Source organism: Fusarium venenatum (assembly GCF_020744135.1).
Source record: "Fusarium venenatum strain MPI-CAGE-CH-0201 chromosome Unknown EDB82scaffold_1, whole genome shotgun sequence".
Taxonomy (NCBI): Eukaryota; Fungi; Ascomycota; class Sordariomycetes; order Hypocreales; family Nectriaceae; genus Fusarium; species Fusarium venenatum.
The window spans coordinates 3,458,296-3,480,281 of NW_027072129.1; the positions used below are offsets into that span (position 1 = coordinate 3,458,296).

General features: G+C 49.0%; 7 protein-coding genes across 7 annotated transcripts; 3 read left to right on the forward strand and 4 right to left on the reverse strand.

Annotated features, from left to right (window-relative positions):
• Positions 1-384: 384 nt before the first annotated feature.
• Positions 385-2,967, forward strand: EDB82DRAFT_519907 (uncharacterized protein; the record flags this gene model as incomplete). Its single annotated transcript, XM_025731244.2, has 4 exons — positions 385-412; positions 535-602; positions 680-2,769; positions 2,823-2,967. The coding sequence occupies 4 exons, from the start codon at positions 385-387 to the stop codon at positions 2,965-2,967; spliced, it is 2,331 nt and encodes a 776-aa protein (XP_025590288.2).
• Positions 2,968-3,320: 353 nt separating this feature from the next.
• Positions 3,321-4,298, reverse strand: EDB82DRAFT_519908 (DNA-binding protein; the record flags this gene model as incomplete). The annotated part of the gene is made up of 6 exons (XM_025731242.2): positions 3,321-3,680; positions 3,734-3,879; positions 3,937-3,965; positions 4,025-4,063; positions 4,115-4,140; positions 4,203-4,298. 6 exons carry the CDS (start codon positions 4,296-4,298, stop codon positions 3,321-3,323), a joined length of 696 nt encoding a protein of 231 aa, XP_025590287.1.
• A 234-nt stretch (positions 4,299-4,532) lies between these two features.
• EDB82DRAFT_519909 (uncharacterized protein) lies at positions 4,533-5,703 on the reverse strand (the record flags this gene model as incomplete). The annotated part of the gene is made up of 2 exons (XM_025731241.2): positions 4,533-5,034; positions 5,207-5,703. The coding sequence occupies 2 exons, from the start codon at positions 5,701-5,703 to the stop codon at positions 4,533-4,535; spliced, it is 999 nt and encodes a 332-aa protein (XP_025590286.2).
• Positions 5,704-6,497: 794 nt separating this feature from the next.
• Positions 6,498-8,558, forward strand: EDB82DRAFT_34913 (ATP-dependent RNA helicase DBP3). Its single transcript, XM_025731240.2, has 3 exons — positions 6,498-8,163; positions 8,212-8,324; positions 8,372-8,558. Exons 1-3 carry the CDS (start codon positions 6,676-6,678, stop codon positions 8,523-8,525), a joined length of 1,755 nt encoding a protein of 584 aa, XP_025590285.2. The 5' UTR covers positions 6,498-6,675; the 3' UTR covers positions 8,526-8,558.
• Positions 8,369-10,337, reverse strand: EDB82DRAFT_34919 (Rft protein-domain-containing protein). The gene is made up of 2 exons (XM_025731239.2): positions 8,676-10,337; positions 8,369-8,620 (listed from the first exon to the last, which is right to left on the reverse strand). Exons 1-2 carry the CDS (start codon positions 10,235-10,237, stop codon positions 8,548-8,550), a joined length of 1,635 nt encoding a protein of 544 aa, XP_025590284.2. The 5' UTR covers positions 10,238-10,337; the 3' UTR covers positions 8,369-8,547.
• Positions 10,338-10,938: 601 nt separating this feature from the next.
• On the reverse strand, positions 10,939-13,343 carry EDB82DRAFT_470658 (uncharacterized protein; the record flags this gene model as incomplete). Its single annotated transcript, XM_025731238.2, has 2 exons — positions 10,939-12,979; positions 13,048-13,343. The coding sequence occupies 2 exons, from the start codon at positions 13,341-13,343 to the stop codon at positions 10,939-10,941; spliced, it is 2,337 nt and encodes a 778-aa protein (XP_025590283.2).
• Positions 13,344-18,018: 4,675 nt separating this feature from the next.
• EDB82DRAFT_425529 (acyl transferase/acyl hydrolase/lysophospholipase) lies at positions 18,019-19,968 on the forward strand (the record flags this gene model as incomplete). The annotated part of the gene is given in 3 exon segments (XM_065607647.1): positions 18,019-18,085; positions 18,102-18,702; positions 18,762-19,968. The coding sequence occupies 3 exon segments, from the start codon at positions 18,019-18,021 to the stop codon at positions 19,966-19,968; spliced, it is 1,875 nt and encodes a 624-aa protein (XP_065465457.1).
• Between the last annotated feature and the right edge of the window lie 2,018 nt (positions 19,969-21,986).

A 21,986-nucleotide genomic window follows, 5' to 3' on the forward strand; every position in this document is an offset into this window, starting at 1 on the left:
ATAGATATGAGCTCTAGTAATTAACAATATTTCTATGTGGAATCATGATATTGGAAATTATCAGCTGTAGGTACTCATGCAGTCCTGAATGGAATCATAGTAGAGGCCTATAGATTGCTGACTCATCCATCCATCGCCCCGCCTTCCCCAGGCAGCTCATAGCTCCAGTGACGTGGGTTACCGCCTATCATTGCCCGACCCGCCGCGCAGGTACCTCAGTTACTGTAATGCACTGTACCTGTCAAAAGCTTTCATCTTCAATAATGATTCTTAAGCTAAGCTTTTGATTCCACATCAACTTGTACGAATTGCCATCACTTCCTCTATATCTCTCATTCTCTGATTAATCTTCCGAGAAAGAGACAAACCCAACCATCATTTACTATGGCTTGCCCGCATCTCGACTTGATCGGTACGTCAATCGCTAAAATGCAACCCCGCCATTTGATCTACTATCGGCCGGTCATGATAGCTGCGACAAGCTTCAAAGCCGTTTCAATCCGCCGATTCACAAGCTGACATTCGTTATTTCAGGGCTGACACCCCCCAATCCTTCTCAGTCCGTCTACCGCGAAGACTGCACTCAATGTTTTGACTCGATCGTAAGACCTTCCAGCTCTCTTGATCCTTCATCATCAACCGCTATCGCAAATCACTTGCTTACCTTGCATCTTAACAGGATGATCCTGCTGGCCTCAATGTCTGTCTGCAGTGTTTCAACGGAGGATGTGCCGGTGACAGGAAGCATGATAGTCTTCACTATGCGCTAGCTCAGCACCCTCTTGCCCTCAACATTCGCCGCTCCAGAAAAGTCGTTGAACGGGATGAACCACCTGCCAAGATGTCCAAGCTGGCCATTGCCGCCGAGAAAGAAGAAGATCGATACGACACAGCACTGGCTGTGAAGTGCCTCGACTGTAACACCGAGCTCGACCGAACGAATCCCAAGCTTGCTCCCACTATTGACGGTATCCTCAAGGCCAATACCTTTTCACGAAAGGAAGAGGTTAAGGCTTGGGAACAGGAGCTGACCAGCTGCGAGCACATCCTGATGCTTCAGCAGGCGCCTTCTAAGAAGATCGAGCAAAATGACCTGAGCCACTGCTATGCTTGCGACTTGGCTGAGAACCTTTGGCTGTGCATCGAATGTGGCAACCTTGGATGCGGTCGTAAGCAGATGGGTGGCGTTGACGGGAACTCGCATGCCCTTACCCACGCGAACGAGTCGGGCCATGGAGTTGCCGTCAAGCTTGGATCAATCACCCCCGAAGGTACCGCAGATATCTACTGTTACAAGTGCGATGACGAGCGAGTCGATGACAAGCTGGGCGAGCATTTGAACCATTGGGGCATTGTGCTTGCTGAGCGCCAAAAGACCGAGAAGAGCTTGACCGAAATGCAAATCGAACAGAACCTCAAGTGGGACTTTAGCATGACTACTGAAGATGGAAAGGAACTGAAGCCCTTATTCGGACCTGGTCTAACTGGTCTGAAGAACCTTGGAAACAGTTGTTATCTCGCCAGTATCGTTCAATGCTTATTCGACATGCCTTCTTTCCAAACAAGGTACTTCCAACCTGGCGCCGACCTTCCCATTGTTACTGAACCCGCTGCCGATCTCGAGACTCAGTTGCGAAAGGTAGCCGATGGGCTTTTGTCTGGACGATATTCCAAGCCTGACGCAGAGATTGCCGGAGAGGGTATCACACATCAGAAAGGACTGGCACCAGCGATGCTCAAACATCTTATTGGACGAGGCCACGAAGAATTCTCTACCATGCGACAGCAAGATGCGCTCGAGTTTCTTCAGCATTTGTTCAAGCTCATTACTCGGTCTTCTCACCCTGATGGAAAAGACCCTACAGAGCCTTTCCGCTTCGTTCTTGAGCAAAGACTCCAATGCCTTGGTTGCCACAAGGTGAGATACAGCAGTAACGAGCAGGACAATATTTTTATCGACGTCCCTCTGGAAAAGCTCCCACGCGAGGAAGGGTCGGATGACCCAGATGCTTACAAGCCTGTATCTCTGACACAGTGCCTCGATAACTTCACAGCTGCCGAGAAAGTTGAATTAACCTGCTCTGCTTGTGGAAGTAAGGATGGCTTTACCAAGCGATCTCTATTCAAGACCTTCCCCGACACTCTAGTCGTTAACGCGCGAAAGATGACTGTTGTCAACTGGGTTCCAATCAAGGTGGACGTCCCTGTTCTTGTGCCCGATGAGCCTTTCAATTTGGACGCCTATCTTTCCGAGGGATTGCAATCCGGAGAGGAACAACTCCCTGATGAGCCGGAGGTCAAGGCACCTGCATTTGAACCTGACGCTACTGCCCTGGTGCAACTGGAAGCCATGGGATTCCCCTACAACCGCTGTGCGCGTGCTCTTCATGCCACTGGCAATTCCGACGCTAACGCCGCCATGGAATGGTTGTTTGGACACATGGAAGACCCTGATATTGATGCGCCTCTTGATCTGGGTGCTCAAACCGGAGCAGCTAACACTGCTGATCCTGAAAAGATCGAAATGCTCGGAGCCATGGGCTTTGGTGCCCCACAAGCCAAGAAAGCCCTGAAGGAGACTGGTGGCGACGTCGAGAGAGCTGTAGAATGGCTCTTCAGTCATCCTGATGACCAAGGAACATTTGAAGATGATGCTCCCGCTGAGGGGGCTACTTCTGCCACAAAGGAGCCAGCCGGAAGCGCTGATCTGCCAGCAACCTTCCAGCTTAGGTCAATCGTATGCCACAAAGGCACAAGTATTCATGCTGGGTAAGTATTTCATGAGAAAAATTGAAGATATCAATTTGCTAACTAATATCTAGACACTACGTTGCCTTTATCCGCAAGGCTTTGGGAGATGCTAATGTCCCAACTTGGGTTCTTTTCAATGACGAAAAGGTTGTCGAGGCACATGATGTTGACGAGATGCGCAAGTTTGCGTATGTGTACTTTTTTAAGCGAGTCTAGTCGAGAATATCGATAGCACAGCAACGGGTGAGGCGTAAGGGCTGGGTTGCATCAGACGGTGAATGGAGTGCGGTTGATGAGAAACAGGCGGTTATGCCATGCCTTTACTTTGATTTGCAAGATTAGAAAGGGCTAGATGAGGCACGCATCGTCAATATGACTAGCGATTGTGTACACATGAATTAGATAACAAAACATCCTGATACGTATCGTGGTCGCCAAACATTGAACCTGGACAAATAGAGTCCCCATAGCGCCTTGTAACGCCTTTCAGGACTATCGTTCCTGAGATATCCCGAAAACCCATAAAGAACAACTCGTCCTTCTTTTACACTCTTTCCGTCACGCCAAAACTAATCCGAGAATCGGTAGCTGACCAATGTATCGACTCTGTGGTTCGTCGTACTGAAACCTCTCAATTGCACTTTTTCGCCGTTCTCGATCTCCTTGGCATCCGAGTCACCCCATTCAACGGGAACCTCGCTATCGGCATCTGCATAGACGAGCACGTTGAATGTGCAGTCGCCGTTGAGTTGGGGGAGGAAAGTAACGGAGGCGGTAATCTGGCGGAAAATAGCAGCGATCTCGGCTTGGATCTCGGTTTCTGTCTTTTCAGGTGCGGTAGGGGCGGCGCTTCCACCAGTGGAGTTTTCTTGTTCTTTGGGCGCGGATTTGGAGGACTTGGATTTCTTAACGGGCTGGAAGATTTGGACCTGTTGTCTCTTTGTTAGATGTGAAATATAGGAGGGGCGTAGGAAAGTCGTACGTCGAATTGCCAACGCTCAACGTGTTCGCCTGTGTCTTTATCCGTAATTACAATGACAAGCTTAGAGATCTTGCCGCCGACCATCCACTTGTCGAGCTGGGACATGATCTTCTTGATGTATGCCTTTACCTGGTCATCGGCCGAGACTGGACGTTGTTATTAGTCGATGTGTTGCCAGGTGGTATCGCAAGTATGCGCTTTACCTAGCATGTTGAGGCCATATTTCTTGACGCTGAATGATATAATTAGTTCGAGCGATTCGAAGGGGGATCCATCGTCGGGAGGACGTACACTGTAAAGTCTTCTGCTGGGTAGACTCCTCGCTGGAAGCTATGAACATGTTAATAAAACGATGTCTATCAATCGATGGGCTTGCCGTACAGGATGCTGTGAATAGAGTATTGGAACTGGAGACCGTTAGCAAACTCTCGCACAGACCGAAATGATATCAGGAGCTGTGTAGACGTACGAATTCGGCGACGAGACGGGCGCTGCCTTTGAGAGAAAGCTTGTGGACCTTAGACTTATCCTTATCCTTGCTCTTCGATGTTTCTTTCGACGACATTTTGTGCGTTTCCGTGGGTATTTGCCGAAAAAGGGTATTCTAGGTAATGACGATGGAAGGCTACGGTTTGGGATTTAAAGATGGACAGTTTTGTTTACTTGCGGTTGCGGGGTGAAGGTCAATCCGATCTAAGGTCTGTGCGGCGGGGTTCACCGTGCTTCACCGAGACTTCACCTTGAGATCTGGTGGGTAAAGACTGATATAAATAAATATATTTTATAACAAATAGTTAATCTATGGTCGCCGACTATAGTAAACTCCCGGAGGCCAACGAGGCTCTTGAGATTCCTGTGACAAATTTGCGTAATTATTGTAATAGTTCTCGTTGTAGTTGAGTCTGTCTTGGTACTGTTCATACCCATAGTAGTTGTATCCATAAGGATCATACCCATATGGGTAATATAATCGAGGACTGCGTGATCTATAAATCCGCACAACGTTGACCATTTCACTATTTGATGATGATGACGATGATGACGATAACGATGGATTCGGACTCGGTCTTGTTCCAGCTTCGCCTCCCGTTGTGTTGGCGCCACTGGCGTAGAGCGCCCAGGAGCGTAAGAATATACCAATTGAGAAGAGCAAGGGAAGTAACTGAGTAATGGTCGCAAAGTCGTAGACGCCTTGAACATGGTTCCATTGTATGGGGAGCTCGACAGCAACGACCAAAAGTGTGAATATTATGAGCCCAGATATGAGACGAAGCTTCTTAAGATGCCAGATAATTCTTGTTCTAGTAACGTTCAGCAGGTTTGTAAGCTAGGTGAAGTGGGAGCTCCTCATACCTGTTTCTTCTGCCCCGGGCACTTTGATGAGCTATTGGAATACAACAAGTTTTCAAAAAGATAAATCCGCCAATACTGGAAAGAACTCCAATGTAAAAGACAGCCCCAACTATAACATACCCCTTACTATCCAAGTTTACCTTTCCTAGCATGAATACAACGTCGCGACAGTCGCGGCTAAGATGCGGTAGGAACATGGTGTAATACCATGTTCCCATTGACACGGTAGTCATGAGTATGGTGAGAGCGACGAGATAGTAGAAGGTTCCATGGATCTCCTTCGTGAGTAAGAAAGGGTCGAGGTGTGGTTGACATCTTGTTATCACACGCCAGATGCACAATGGCATCAGAAACAAAAAGAAGCCCATAGCAAAGAGGAGCAAAAAGTAAATATCAAGCGGATTCAAGACGTTATAGGCTATCCCGATAACAAGGGATATTGAGGCGGCTGCAGACGAGAAGAGGCTGATGAAACGCAAATCCGAGAGGTCGTCTTCAGAGATGTACTCCATGATCAACGTACCAAGCCATTGCGTGTAGAATGCGGCGCGAACACCGACTCCATAGATATCAGGTCGGCCCGGAAGCGAGCAGAGACCTTGGCTTGCCATATCCATTAGAAGATATCTGCAAGACTCATGGAACGATATGGATCCAAGACATGGATGCCATTGTAACTGGGGCCGGCCTACACTTGTATGCCTTCTGCCGTGTCGTGAACGGGCTGAACCTTTCAGCACAGCATACTCGTGCATAAGATACGATGGATGCATGACCAGAGGGTTCGCGACTGGCGTACTGGGGCGATCGTGAAAATGTCCAATACTCGAAGCCTTTTAAGGCGGAATAGCACAACAGACACTGTTCATTGGTCAAGGATTAGAGCCTCTAAGGCCAGTTCAACATAACAATCGAATTTGATCAACTCTGCCAAGCCGGTTTCGAACTCTCTTGCATTTCCCAGTAAGTAAGGCGTCATGGCAACTCAATATCCAAGTTGCCATAACCGAACGGGAAGTTGCATCGTGAAAGCCCTTGTGACAGCTCTACAGGTATGACGCCCGTCCTGTTTGTATATCGTATGGTGGAGAATCATACAGTGTAGTTACGCACTCGAGAGCCCGGGAAATGTAGTATGTTATTTAGAGAGTTGATGGTTCCTATAGCCAAGACACAACAGGATACACGTGTTACCGACTGGTTGAACTGTGAACCCAACTTGGTCACGAAGGGAACCATGTATCATACAGAGCCTTATGGTAAGAAGGTCAACATTATTGTATCATTCTCAAGGCGATATTGGACAAGTAAGAGCCAATTAGGAACAATTCGATGTTGATTTCAGGGTCCTCCGATAATAGGAACTTTAGTAGATTTGTAAAGTTAGTAGTGGAGTGTTGGCGCGGAATAAGATGCAGTCGAGTGGGTCGTTTCTATGTTTCTTATCGATAAGCTGCTTTTTTTTCTGTCCCGACATGTCTTATCCCACCCAAATTTCTGCGTCGCAGGTTCCCAACCATTCTGCGATAACATCGACCGTCTTTCGTACAAGCTCTTTCCGGTCGCTTCAATACGTTTGAAAAATCAAAATGGCTGCCACTAAGCATTCCCTCGCTGATAGCGAGGACCGACCCTCCAAGAAGACCAAGGTCGATTCCGAAGAGAAGGCTCGCTTGAAGGCCGAGAAGCGAGAGCGCAAGGAGAAGAAGAAGGAGAAGCAGAGCCAAGAGTCTGAGCCTAGTGCTGAGAACTCTGACGCTGAACGCTCTGCCGAGAAGGAGCGCAAGAAGGCTAAGAAGGCCAAGAAGTTGGAGAAGAAGCAGAAGCTGGCTGACGCTGAGGCACCTGCTGAGCCTGCTGCCGAAGTCTCTGAGGAGGCTCCTAAGAAGAAGTCTAAGAAGGAGAAGAAGACTACCACCGAGTCCTCTTCTGATGCCGACGCACCTTCCAGCGGCTCTTACATCCAAACCATTGCGCTCTCTAACGTCCCTCAAGCTGAGATTGACGAGTTTCTCTCCAAAAACGAAATCCACATTACCGATCCCAAGACCGAGGCCGTTACTCTTCGTCCCGTACTGGAATTCCACCAACTCCCTGCCACAAACCTCCTCGAGAAGAAGCCCTCGCCATTCGCCAACTACAAGACTCCTACACCCATCCAGTCCGCTTCATGGCCTTTCACCCTCGCCGGCCGTGATGTGATCGGTGTCGCCGAGACAGGATCCGGAAAGACCATGGCTTTTGCGCTTCCTTGCGTTGAAGCCATCTCTGCTATCAAGCACAAGCACACCAAGGCTGTTGTTGTTTCGCCTACACGAGAACTCGCCATGCAGACCTATGAGCAGATGGCTTCCGTCGCGGCTCTCAACAGAATGAAGTGTGTCTGTCTTTACGGTGGTGCTTCCAAGGATGACCAGCGAAATCTCCTCAACCGTGGTGCTGACATCATTGTCGCAACCCCTGGTCGTCTTAAGGATTTCATGTCCGATGGAACTGTTGATCTTAGCCACGCAGCGTTCGCCGTTCTTGACGAGGCCGACCGTATGCTTGACAAGGGTTTCGAGGAGGATATCAAGATGATTCTGAGTGCTTGCCCTCCTCGCGAGAAGCGCCAGACACTCATGTTCACGGCTACATGGCCCCAGTCCGTGCAGACGCTTGCATCTACCTTCATGGTTAGCCCTGTCAAGATCGCCATTGGATCTGGTGGCAAGGAGACAGCTGGTGGAGCCGTTGAGCTTCAGGCCAACACAAGAATTTCACAGACTGTCGAAGTTGTTGAGCCCAGAGGAAAGGAGTTTCGTCTGCTCGAGGTCTTGAAGGAGCACCAGCAGGGTAGTAAGAAGAACGACCGTATTCTGGTTTTCTGCTTGTACAAGAAGGAGGCTACTCGTATTGAGAACTTCCTGAGCCGCAAGGGTATCCGCGTTGGCGGTATTCACGGTGATTTGCGACAGGAACAGCGAACAAGGAGTCTCGAGGCTTTCAAGTCTGGACAGACTCCTGTCCTTGTTGCCACTGATGTCGCTGCTCGTGGTCTAGATATTCCCGAGGTCAAGCTCGTTATCAACGTTACAGTACGTTCTCACCAGATGGTTTCTTGAAACATTCGCTAACATGAACAGTTCCCCTTGACCATCGAGGACTACGTCCACCGTATTGGACGAACTGGCCGAGCTGGCAAGACCGGCCAGGCTATCACTTTCTTCACTGTTGAGGACAAGTCTCACTCCGGCTCGTAAGTACATTAGGGACTCATACATGAACATCCGCTTACTCGTCTAGTCTCGTCAACATTCTCCGAGGTGCCAACCAGCCTGTGCCTGAGGACCTCCTCAAGTTCGGCACCACTGTTAAGAAGAAGGCTCACGACATGTACGGCGCTTTCTTCAAGGATGTCGACATGAACGCAAAGTCCACCAAGATCACATTTGATTAGAATTACTATTATGGAAAAAGCACTATTGTTTGGCGGCTTTGCGACCGCGGACCGAGTTTAGACACTCAAGGATAAAACGGCGCTCGAGGACCAGGCTGCGATGGATTAGATTTGTTGAAAAGTCTGATGTTTGGAATTTTGTAGACGTACATGAGAAACAGTAATGGGATGGCCGAGCCAGCGATCTTGACGAGAGATTTGATCGGTGGATCCGCGTTATCTGCGATTTTTAGTTGCCTGAGAAGAATGGCTGTAGCGATTGAGACACCAAGTGTGCTCTCAGGAAGTAGACTCTTTATCTTGAATTCAGTACCATGTCGTTTGAAATAGCGCTTGATGAATGCTCCGCTCCAAATGATGCGACACGCCATGTTGATGATGTTGGCCAACACCAAGCCGATGGCACCGAGAGGGTAGACTCTCATGAAGAGGAAAGCTGAACTAGCAAATACGACAGAAAAGGCACCCATCCAGACAGACTGCCCGTGAACCTCGGCCTCTGTGGCGACAGATGCCACGAATGATTCTGTGAGGCCGTTCAAGCCGAGAAAAGGGATGTAGAAACAATACGCCGCAAGGACGTCACCAGCCCCTGAATCAGCCCACTGCTTGCCAGCTACAATAGCCAAAAGTGGCGAGGCAGCAAAGGGTCCAAGACTGATGATGACTGACGACAGTAGAATATATAGTCGAAGCAGTGTTGACAAGTTTTGCTTTGCTTCGGTAACAACAGGCGAGGGCTTGCCGCCTTGTTTGACGGGCGTCACTGATGACAGCAATCGAGAGAAATAGCTTCGACTGCTTTCTTCAACAGGCTGAAAAAGGAGACGAGCAAGTAGACTGCCGTAGTTGTTTGCGAGTGCATAGGCTCCTTGAACATTGGCGGAGGCAAGCAAGGAGATGAGAAAGGTGTCACCTTGAGTAAGGAGATGCTTGACCACGCTCTGAGCCATCATGCTACCAGCAAGACCTATCGTAGGTCTATCAAACATGGATCCCCAGAAGCGATTATCCTTTGAGGCGATAGTTTTGGGGAAAAGAGAGAAGCCGATCGAAGAGGCAAGCTGATATCCCGATACCAAGTAGACAAGCAGCAGTGAAGCCCCATAGGTGATTTGTCCAAGAGCGAAGGGAAGCACTCCAATATCATTGTGTTTGGATGCCCAGACCGCAGATCCAAACACGACAATGCATCTCAAGAATGTCGCAATAGATTCTGCAGCAGCTCGTGTACCAAATTGCAGTCGAGTCTGCATGAGAACGAAGCACGGCTCAGACAACAGCTCAACCATGGCTGCAAATCCGTACAAGTACAACGACTCGACAAGATACGGTGTTGAGAGCGTTGCCTCGGTGGCGTACGCAAGATACATCCATCCTAGACCGAGACTGACGAGACTTCCCAGGCCAATAGAGAGATATCCCAAGTTCACCACTGCTTGGCTCTCCTCTTTTGCTTTGGATCCAGCGTCCCTTCGCTGAATCGCCACGCGCAAACTTTCACGCGCGAAGAAGAGTACAGAGAGGTAGTAAACCTCGAGTTGCGTCGAAAGGCCCAGAAGAGGAGCAGTGAGATAGCGCAGAAGGAGTTGGTTGGCGACAAAGGTTATTAGACGGGAGGCCAGCTGGAGGATGATGAGAAGCGATGCGCCCTTGATCATGGACGGCGATGAGGCGGCTGGAGGGCTCTTATTTACAGGGGACGGCGACATCTCTGTGATTTAGTTTGAATCTAACAGCGAAAATGGATTGAAAGGTAGGCAATGAAGAGATCGCGTTGGTGTTTGACACGTGTTGATGAGCGGTGCGATGTCTTCGTTGATGTTTAAGTTCAGCGGGCTTCAGTGGGTTTAGGGGTCATTATGCCAGGCGGCGTGGTCTACGTACGCCTTAAGTTATGCCCCAAGACACATGTATCAAGATATGCAAATTCCCGTCTCCATAGACAATTTAGAATTTATTGTTTCTTTTATAATTCCAATAGAATAAATTAAAAATACTCCGCATATATACTAAGTATTGCAGAAGTCATCTGTTGCAGCAGATATCACTCAGGTACATATATGCCTGCTAATCTAGTCATATTTTGCACCATAGGAGTAATGATCGAAGACCAACATAAACAGAACTGCGAGCTTTCGATTGGATTTTTTTTCATTGACCTATAACTTTTATACCCCTTTACATGTTTCTTGACTCCAATTGGAATTTTGTTTCAAGCCTCGAAGTCGCAAGACTTCTTCCTGTTCATGAGAACGTCTTCTAAGCGAGTGACTAGGCAAGGTAGCGACCGTCACTACGTAAGAAAGGAAAACTGTATGAAAATTGGTCATTCACTCGTATAGTCATATCGTTGCAGTGCATCGCATCGCACTAGATTCGTAATGAGTCCTATAGTCAGTCACTGCATCCTTTACTCGGAGGTATCAACCTCCATTCTGTCTTCTGGAGGTTTTGTGCCTGTCTCCGCGATCAAGGATTCCTCCGGTTGTGACGGTTCCAGTGTAGAAACCGATGTTAAGGTCGATTCTTTTTGATCAAAAACAGAAGGCATGCCTCCACTGTTGCCTCCTCCACTCATTCCGTTACTGGTTGACAAGCGATATTCACCGTCTGTCTTGCGCTCAATGATGCCTTCATCCAAGGCCCATTGTGCCAGAAGGCCATCTACTCCAAGCCTGCCACCACCCTCTCCCTTTTCCATATGCCGGCCCACATGTTCAGTCCACTCATCCCATGAGGAGGGACCTTCAAAGACACTCTGACAACCTTGTTTTGGACACGCTGATCGTTGTGGAGGTAAGCGACGCTGCACAAGGCATGATACCTGCATTTCTTTGACGTGTGCGTCCCACTCAGACTGCAGCTTGCTGTCCCCCTTGGCTAGTGCCCTTTTAATTTGGAAGGGCGCATGCATTCGCCGTAGGTGCTGGGTAAACAAGTCTTTGCGATTAAATTCGTTTCCTTTCCCTTCAGCGGTGCTCTGAGGACAGGAAGAACAACGATAGTATTGCAAACACAGATGTTGTGATGCAATATGTCTCTTCCATTCGTTCTTCGAACCAAAGGTGCTTGTGCATCCCGCAAACGAGAATGCGCATGGAAATGGCCTAGTGTGGGCTGCAGCAATGTGTTTTCTCAAAGATGAGGAATCCTTGAAAGGGGCATGGCTACAGTGATTGCAGCGAGTGTCCTGTTTGGGCAGAGACCTTCGAGGGGGCTTCACTGTTGCGTTGGCGTTGCGAAGTGTTGCCAGAGGGTCATTGTTGCTGAGTTCATCGTTCTCCCCCTCTGGTCTGATCTCGGGCATTCCGTCGGGAAGAATTGTACGAGGTCGGTTGATGTTTGTGGTTTCGTCGCTTGGGTGGCGAACATGGCTCAAAGCTTTCAGTTGCTCAGCGGCTTCCTGCATCTCTGCCGAATCTTCCACCTCATCTTTGGGCTTAGAATGACCCCCTGTTGAGTTGGCATATGGTGGACCCGACGGACTAGCTTGAGGAAGGTAGTCTTTTCGTTCGACAGAATTAGGCGCTTCTCTGGTGGCTGGGGAGTGAAAAGAATGGCCTTCTTCTCGCCGAACGCGGGCAGGAGTACTGAAGGCATGATCCCTTGCCTCAAGGAGGATCCGACCATCTTCGACTTCTCTAGCTGATGGCTTGACACCGGAAGAACCTACTAGTTTGTGGTAGAGGTGGATCATGTTGTGGGAGCTAATATACCCTAAAAAGCAGCAGACCTTATCGTGCTGTACCACGTTCCAGATCGAGTGCGGCATAGAAATGAGCAACATAGTAGGTGGGCCGAGAAACATGCCTTCGACCGCGATCTTGTCCCCCAACGGTGGCGTGCTGTGCAGCCATTGGGAGAAAAAGGACATGTCCGGACTTGCATCGCCAACGAAGGTAGTGCAAACAAGCACCCGGGGTTCTTCAAACCTGAGGTCAACAACGGATTCTGGATCGATCAGCTGTTCTTCACGGTTACCCTGTCCATCTGTGTCATGCCCATTTTGTGAACCAGTACGTGGTCTTGGGGGCATTGGCGCAAGGGCAATACTTTGACCTTTTCCGGGTGTCAGAGGTATGAAGACTGGATTATGTGGAAAAGACTGCGTATTCGAGCTGCCTCCGTTGGTTTGCCGAGGAGTTTGAAGCAGTTGCTGTTGTTTCTTCAGAAATAGCACTTCTTCGTGGAGTCTTTGCGTCGTAAACGGCCGCCCACTACTAAGCTTCTGCAGAGCCTCGGTCAAGTTGGAGGTAAATGACCTCTCTAAGCTATCTGGACTACGATCTGAAGCGCAAGCCGCAATGGCTTGCTTCACACCATGGCTACCGGCCATGGGGGGATCGGGTACCGCGCATGTATCGAGTAACAACAGGATATCAGACTGTGCATCCTCAAAGAGGCAACGAACGCCGTCCCATTTTAGTTTTGCAGCATCTTCTTTGGTGTTGCTACGGAGAAAATATCAGCCAGAGGCGAGACAAAAAGCATATGTAAAAAAAAAAAATAGCCAACTCACCAGGCCCAGAAAAGCTGGCCATCGGAGCTTACATAGCCATGGCCAGCGTAGTAGATAATGAGCAAATGATTGGCTTTCGCATGCTCGAGGAAGGAAGCCATTTGAACACCAAGCTTTATGCTAGGATTCGGCACTGTGGGGATGTGCCACTTCTCCGTCCTGTATTTGTACTGCTTCTGGAGAACCTGCTCAAGAGCAACCAGATCTTCATCAACAGTTTCATCATCCTCCCATCTTAGTAGCAGAACCGAGATATCGGTATAGGGGTGACGCTCGGTCTGTCTTTGGATGAGCATAGCAGCATCTTGCAGATGTCGCGCAAAGGACTCGAAGTCATGGCGTTCGGAAAGAGGAGCCGGAGCAGCCTCCTGAGCTGGATGGTGTTGTTGAGGCTATAGCCAGAGCCTGGGTTAGCAAGAAGAGGACGCGGAAAGCTAGAGAATCAAGAGCTGACCGATTCGTGGGGGAATTGTGTTGGCGGCGGCGGCTTGCTTGGAGTCGTGGCGTTGACCTTGGGAGCAAGCTTGCGTCGTTTGTTGGGTTCCATCGACAAAGACGATCAAGGATGCGAATTGGGAGGTGATGCGGTCGTCAGCAAGCCAGGTCGGCGAATGTCATTGAACCGAAGCGGGTTTCGTTTCGGCTAGGTACTCGAGTATCAAGTCGACTGGATAGCAAGCTTCGAGTACGGAGGGTAGTTTATCTGCTATCTAAGTAGTTTTCGGTTAAAACCAATATACATGTAAACTCGTGTGGGCTTAAGAATTGTCGATGAAGAAGCGAATCGAGTTGGCAAGAGTATACGAGGGGAATTGAAGTAAAATCGCACGGTTTAGAAATTGCCGGCTGATAGGGTAAGGAGGGACTTTGGAAGAGAAGTACCAATGGCAACGAAACGGTGAAAAGCCAACAAGCCTGACCACTGGAGAGAGAACGTACGTCGCATGGGTGATGAAGAGTAAGAGAAGATCAGAGGGAAGGCTATGCTCGTGGGAAGGCTTGCTCGCACGAGGCTGTCGTGGCAGAATACGGCAGAAAAAGACCAGGGTTTGAGTAACGAATTGAAATAAAGCAGTCAGTTTGACGCTAAGATTGTGGTAGGAAGTGTCTGGGTATTATTGCTTGTCCTCTTTGTGTGGATTTCTTTTTAGAAGCTTGATGGGGCCTAGGCCTGGCAAAGATTAGAGGTGGGGGTACTCAGAAAGAAAAGGCTTCTCATTGGTCGGTGACTCAACGGGCCGGGGTTCTCGAATCCCACAATGGCCAAGCAGAAGCAGGTGGGGATTTAACTAGCAGTATAAACGAGCAAAGGAGATGAAGAGAACCAACGGACGAGAAGCGTGTAGCGAACAGATGCAGGCGCAGATGCAGATGCAGATGCAGAAAAATCAAAGAGGGGCTGCCTCCGCAATTGTCAGCCTCTCTATTTCACCGTCTTCTAAAAGGAAAGGAAGGTAGGTAATGTAAGGTAATGCAAGGCCTGGTAATGCAAGGCCAGGCCAGGCCAGGTCAAGCCAAGGGTCAGCTGCAGTGAGCGAGCTGGCTGAGATGGGGCTGGTGGCCTCCCTCCATCCCACAAAGGCACAAAGAGCGTACAATGTCTTGGTTCTGTACTCACTTGATGATCAATTGGAACCACGATAACAGTTGGCCTGACCTCTGTTGTTATAGGCACTCGGTAGCTCAAACTACATACCCTGAGACTGACTGAGAAGTAAGAAGCAGGGGGTTGAGGAGGAGGGGTTCGACGATTGAAACCAAAGCAAAATGAGAGACTTCACAAAAGTTCTCAGCTGATAAAAGAAGGAGGAGCAAAGAGCATGAGTGTTATCTACAGTACTGGGTTGTTATACCTTGAGCTGCACAAATCATCCACAGACAGCACAGCTCCTACAGCTTGTTCTCACACAAGCCGGCTGATTACGCTTCCTCGACCAATCCGACTCAACCTCAACCCCTTCCCTTGCCTTCTTCCCCTTCCTCTTCCCCTCCCAGACTCCCGTCACCATCAGACGCGCCGTACTGCAGATATAACACAGAACGCTAACCACGATCATCATATCAAGAATGCACGACAGACTGGCCTGGCGTCTGCCCTTTGTGGGCCACTTGTCGAGGCCTTGAGATCTGCTTCTTAGCTCATGTTGGTTAGATACCAAGGTTTCAACGGCGCAAGCCTCCCCCAATTACCTTCCATAACGCTCCAGCTGCTTCTCCTTCATCAGCACGGTATAATCTCTCAACCAACATCTCAAGGCTGCCACGGGATGCCCGAATCAACAGCGATGCAGCAGTGAGCTTTCAAAGTGGAGCAATGGCGCACCCCCTCCTCCATCCTGGCGAGCCTGTCAATGGTGAGCGACGACTTGTCAAGACCGCTGTGGACAAGCCGGCAGAGGTGTTGCTTGCTGGTGGGCGAGTAAGAAACCAGAACACGAAACAGACGGGTCGGTAACGAATGAGTGCAAAATAACAACAGACGAGAGCTGGTCGGCAGCTTTGCCCTTGAACACGCGCTATGGTAACACCGATTGCAGAAGCACAACATCTGTCGCCAGTTGTGGTAAGCCTGAACCCGATGCATTGTACTCTCTTACACGGAATCATGCGACTTGGAGTTCTGGTCTAGATTATGAATGTCTCGAAACGTGAAGGATTGGTTACTTGAACGCGAGGCCAAGTTGTGCTGCAGAAGTGAAAACATCACGTACCTCGCAGCCTAGCATCTAGACTAGCTTCTGGCTGTGTCTGCAGAGTCGCATTCAAAAGCAATACTATAGTGGAGGATCAGCAAGTGTGGGAACGATTGTCAGATTGAGATACATCCAATTCCTTGAGATGCATCAATGTTGATTCAACAAAAGCTGACTGAAGTTGCCCGCATGTGAAGGCTTCGTGTTGGTGAGGGGGACCAAAAGCCATTCGATTTGTCGTTTAGAAACGACAGGCGTTTAATACGTATATAACCACGTTGGACGCATCTCTGAATTTCTCTATTCGAAGCCGCTAAAGCCGAAAGACTCTGGCAAAAGTTGGATGTTTTGTGTGAAGTAAGTCCAGAGTAAGCAGATGTAAGTGGGTGCGGACACAAAAACTCTCATAATGGGCAGAATCCTAGCAATCCTACACCTCAACTGTAACGGAGTAGAATTTGCTGGGGTTACAAGTACTTACTAAGAATAGTTTTGAGTTCAACTATGTGTCTAAAAGAATGATTGTCAGGTTCAGGCACCTCTACCACGAGTATCTCTGCCATGGAACAGCTTTGAGTTTCAACGGCTGGATCTTGAAGAAGAAAGCGTTTATGTATCAAAATAAATAATGTCTGAATCATGAATATGTAAGTATGATGTGAAATTACTACAAAAACTAATATAAATTATCTTGGTGGTCTCACATATGCAGCCAGATTCTGTGCCATTTGATTTTACTGATACCAATGATAGGTACTGGTCAGGTAAGCATTGACATGCTCAGCTTGTTGATTACGAGATTGAAGCTGCAATTCTCGTGTTCTACCTTAGTAGTCAGATGATTCTGGCAATGTTTAGAAGAACACGCGTATCGTCGGTCACTCGTGTAGGAAGAGGCCGCCTTGGTGCCACATGCCGAAGATTGGGTTTCGTACAATCTGCCGGCTTCCGTGGAAGCCCAAGATCTCCAGGCACTCCATGTAAGTTAATGGGGGCAATTGTGGTTCTCCTGAATATCACATCACTTGGCTACCTCATGGAGAAGTCGTTTAGATTCGGATTCTTGAACCCGACATTCCCAAAGAGGAGTCCACATCGTTCGACCCTGATTCTAAATAGAAACCCTGAAGAATACGACCCAGTTTCGGCTGCAGCAACGTGGCGAAATGGTTCAACACAGCCACAGTCTCGCGCTAGAATGTTTCGTTTAACCAATGGTATGCTCACAGCACGCTTTGCTTGCTCGTTCTATATCCATGACTGTTAATCACATCCAAATTGGTGGGAAAAACCGCTATGTGAATGATTGGATTTCCGACGGATATATCCCTTTCCGACTGACATGCTTGGTAGATCATGGGCACGCTCTGCGAGTCACAAACAACTTGATCTCTCAACCGAGGCGAAAGGTCTGAGCTTTTGGAAATGCCAAGAGACCCAAAATCAAGCGAAGGCCCATAAATGGACGGGAGAGGACATCAACGCCAAGGGCCGGAAAGCCAAGTTTACACAGCCACTCTCCAGTCGTCTCGTGTTGTGCGAACCGCAGACGAAGGGACGAAAAGGATTGGGTCATCGTTTCGTTTCAGCCCAGCACATCTACATGTATAACACATCCATACAACTCTATCGTGAGAGGACCGCGACAGTAAGAGGGAAGTGATATTCGCCTGCATCACCCATTAAACGTGCAGTAGCCAGGAAACTTATATCCAACCGCAACTCGAACCGCTGTCAGGATTTCGAGGTGGCGTGTGAGTTTCCGGTCCTGGGCAAGTTCCCGCCTACGATCTCGAGAGGTTACAGGGATTGAAAGGCTTCCTTGAAGGGCTTCCGAAAGGCCCGTCCACTGTTGCGTCAGGGCTTCAGGGATCTTGACCTTCAATGATGGCGGGGCGACCTGCCCTGCGCTAGTTACGTTACGTAGTGTCCATTTCTTGGACTAAGTCACTGCCAGCCAAGGCTGCCTGGGTTGCCCACAATCTACCTTTCATTACTTTACCTTGGACAACTAAACCCATTTCCAAGAACAATTCTAAAGTCTCACTTCTCTGAAACATCAAAGAAGATTCACCTTTGCGCACGAGACGATACCGGTTCAGCTGTTCAACGTTATCCCGCCTGATATTAACTAGCGACAACCGCCGAGACATTCAACAGCCAGCTTAAACTTTTGCGCGACCCTGCCACTTCTCTTGAGCATCCGAGCTATCCATAAATTCACCCCTCTACGATTGACTGAAGCGCAAGCCGCGACAGAATTATCTCCTCTGCGCCCATGGACTCTGGCGGAGTCAGGAGGAAGGATACGACCAAAGGCCCTCCTCTTCGAGTTCTTTCGCTCGGTAAGTATTCATAAAGTTTGTTTGATTCACCTACTAATACGCGCGTTAGATGGAGGAGGCGTCCGAGGTTATTCTATTTTCATTATTATTCAAGAACTTATGCACCGAACTTTTGTCGAAATCGAAGGCCGCGCTCCCAAGCGACACGAGATTCCCAAGCCATGCGACCATTTCGATCTAATTGTCGGTACCGGTACGGGAGGCCTGATTGCTCTCATGTTGGGTCGACTTCGTCTTGATCTCGAGACTTGCAAAGAGCTCTACGTTCGAATGACGCGCACCGTTTTTCAAACCGACAAGACTATCGCTGGAATCCCATACCGATCGACTTTATTCAAGGCTAGCAAGCTTGAAGAAGCCATCAAGACAGCTGTCCAGGAACATACCGTCAAGGAAAGAGAAGGCAACGACAGTGCTGAATCCCCTCTTACCAACCCCCTCAACGCTGCATCCTACTCAAGCGCTGGTCTCCCTCGTCGGAATCAGAGCAATGCAAGCACCGTTAGCTTTAGCGCTCGCAGTCCCGCTTCGCAGATGGCGCATCGGCCCGCGTACAATTCAAGATACGGCGATCCCAACGCTCGTCTGTATGACCACAGAGAAAACCGCACCAAAACGTGAGTCATTCCTACGCAGCAACGAGTTGCGCCCGATAAGATTACTAACAACTTTATAGAGCGGTCACAGCAGTATACAAGGGCTCTCCTCGAGGCACCCCCGCAGTTCTTTTACGATCCTACGATTCCCGGAAAGAACCCCCACCTGAGTTTGAATGCAAAATTTGGCAAGCTGGCCGAGCCACTTGTTCTATTGGGCTTGCTTTCAAGCCCATCACCATCGGGCAATCAGTCTTCCACGACGATGGCGTGGGCACTTTCAACCCTAGCCCAGAAGCCCTGGACGAAGCGGTGGTCAACGAGTGGCCCGGTCGTGAAGTGGGTGTCTTTGTTAGTGTCGGTACTGGCAGACGGCCCAAGAACACGGACTCAAATTCACAGATGTGGTATGAAGGCTTCTTGGGCGAGTTTGCTGAGGCCCGTAGGAAGTTAATCTCGAAAATCGAGGGCTGCGAGAAGATCCACGAGTACATGATGCGCGAGCATCTGGGAAAGCGAAATGTCAGTATTGATGCCTACTACCGTCTTAACGTGGAGGTGGGTGTGGGCGAGTTTGGCATGAATGAATGGCACCGACTTGGTGAGATCAGCACAGGTACTCGAAGGTACATGTCAAGAGAAGCCGAGCAAAGGATGATTCAAGGTATCTCGTCGAAGCTTGGAAGGATTCATCGAGCCAGAATCCGCCATGCACGAGCTCCCGAGGGCATTCCAGAGATCGTCAAGTCAACATCGAGTACATGGGAGATGCCCATGGCGTTTGAACTTCCTGGGGATATTCCAACGTCTGTCCCGCTCCCTCACAGCCCTGGAAGCCGGTCCTCGTTCGAGTCAGGCTCCGATAACTTACAAATGCCTCACAACGGTTCGCCCCGAAGCTCGTATGAGCGTATACACCCCGATGGCTCAACCCCCAAATCTCCTCCTTTGGGACCTCGCAGCCCTAGCGCCAGTGCTCCTGCTTTGTACCCAGAGGATCATTTGACAGTACAGTCACCCACGCCAGCGCAGTATCGTGACCATGTCAATGGGCAGGATTTGATAGCCATTGTCAGTCCAGACGAATACCCCAGACCGGCTCCAAACGTGGCCTCCCCACCCCCAACCCGAATTGAACCTCCGCCCTTGCCACCCAAGACGCCTCTCCCAGAGAGCCAGCAACATGGCGGTCGAAGAATACCGACGGTTCCACCTCCATACCCTGTGGACGACGATGAGCCCCCACCAGTCAACATGTCTCGAAAGCCCGACTATAGGGGACGATGAGAAACTTATTTTATCGATTTTTTAACGATACGTCCCTCTTCACTCAACGTTTTTTTGAAAGAATAAAATCCGCGACGAGGATGAGATACGCTCGCTCCTGGGACGAGCTCAAGCGATGAAAGTGCCCAAAATACGGGATTGGCGTTGAGGATGGGGATGAGTGATACGATGCTTTTTTTATTTTTATTTTTTAACTTCTTCGTCTACGCGACTAGATACCACCTGGTTTTTGTTGAAACACCTTTTTTTGAATGTGGAACGAGATTGATGGATTGAAGCAAAGAGTCCTATTTCATATAGCCTACCTATTTTATGTATAATGAGAACTGATTGATCATATGACAGGATGTCTCAGGCTTGCTTCTATTATAAGCGTTAATGCCGTGGTTGTGGCTAGGGATGTCGTCCCTATGTTTGAAAACATGATATCGGGAAATTGCAACTTATGTATCTGTCGACTTGATCATGCAGTATCCCGTTGATAATTTGTGCTGTGAGTCTCGACCTTGATGGGCCCGCGACTATGTTCCATATCAGCCGTAGCCCGTATAAAACATACCCTGAATGTTTAGGATGTCTCTCTCAACTGATAATCTAAGAGTTTGGGTACCTGTCAAGAAAACACTAGAGCTTCTTGACTTCCTGTGGCGCTCTGAGACAGAGCTGAATATCCCACTGCCAATCTTACGGGGGTGTAATATACGGACATAGTAACACCCCTTTTGTAGCTAACGATTCTTGGGCAGAAATAAAAATCCAATTTCGAAGGCTCTTAATGATACAGGAGGATTATTACTTTTGTTTTGCGTTTCAAAAGTAAGCCTTGACCTAATAAGCGTTAATGTGGTGTTTTAGAGTCGCGGGTAAGCAGATCTTGGACACGGGCCAGCGGTAGGTGGGCTGATTGAGGATCCGTTCAGTGGGCCCGCTGTTCATTTTAGTTGGTCTAGACCTTGGAAGTTTGCTTCTGCCTTGCCATGCTTCTCGAGATTGATTATTTGTCTTGGAGCGAATCTTCCTATACGCCCTTTCACGAAGGCAGACGCATAACAGCGAGTTCGAATCCTGATTCTAGAGCCGCCTATCTTGCAGCACATACGCTGTCAAAAGGAGAACAGGACATAAATGCAAACGGAAACTTGGGAGGCCAACTGGGCTATCCCCCTATCGGCATCCGCGATGGTGCTTGACCATATCAGGATAGCCTCAGCCTTTAACCTTTGATTCATCTTCAATTTTGTTTCGTTTGATTGGAGAGATTGCTCCAAGATGTTTCTGGCTAAGAGCTATGACAGACAACAGTGTGTTAGTGCCTGCCTATTGCAGGGTTTAGGTCGATTGCCGAGCCTACAATCACAGCTTGGTGCATTACAACCGCATCACCACTGCGTATTAGAATTGGCCTGGGCTTTCTACCTGTTACTGTGCTGCGACAAGTTATTCAATTCATTCATCCGTCGATCTTTTTTTCTTATTCTCTTACCTTTTGATCCATTACCTCGCCAAGAAGTCGTCTTTCATGCAGCTTGTCAAGGACATGACATCCAAGCATTAAGTGGGAACGAACCTAACGACCCTGACTACACTGCATCTGCCTGTCCAAGAGTTGTCCATTAATATTGTCGCGATCGGCAGCAGAGCAGGAACCTTTGGACCGGCCTCTCTTTGTTCGCTTGCGTGGGTGGATTGTTGTTTTTTGGTTGCTGGACGCCTCTGAAGACTCGAGAGATTGCCCATCTCCAGCATACAGTACATCAATACAGTACCGCATCTTTAGTCCAAGTGCCACGCAAGCCACGCTCATCAAGGTGACATTAAGTTGCATCTTACAACCATTGACTCATTGTTACATTGCATCTTTCAAGCACGCAAGGGAGAGAGGGACAAATTTTACATCCTTCCAAACGTCACCCCCAAGACACGCAACACCACCCACGCCTGCAAAAGTGGGAAAGGGCCAGGTCCAGGTACAGGCACCGACAGATACGGTTACAGTGCTGTCTGCAACTAGACAAGTT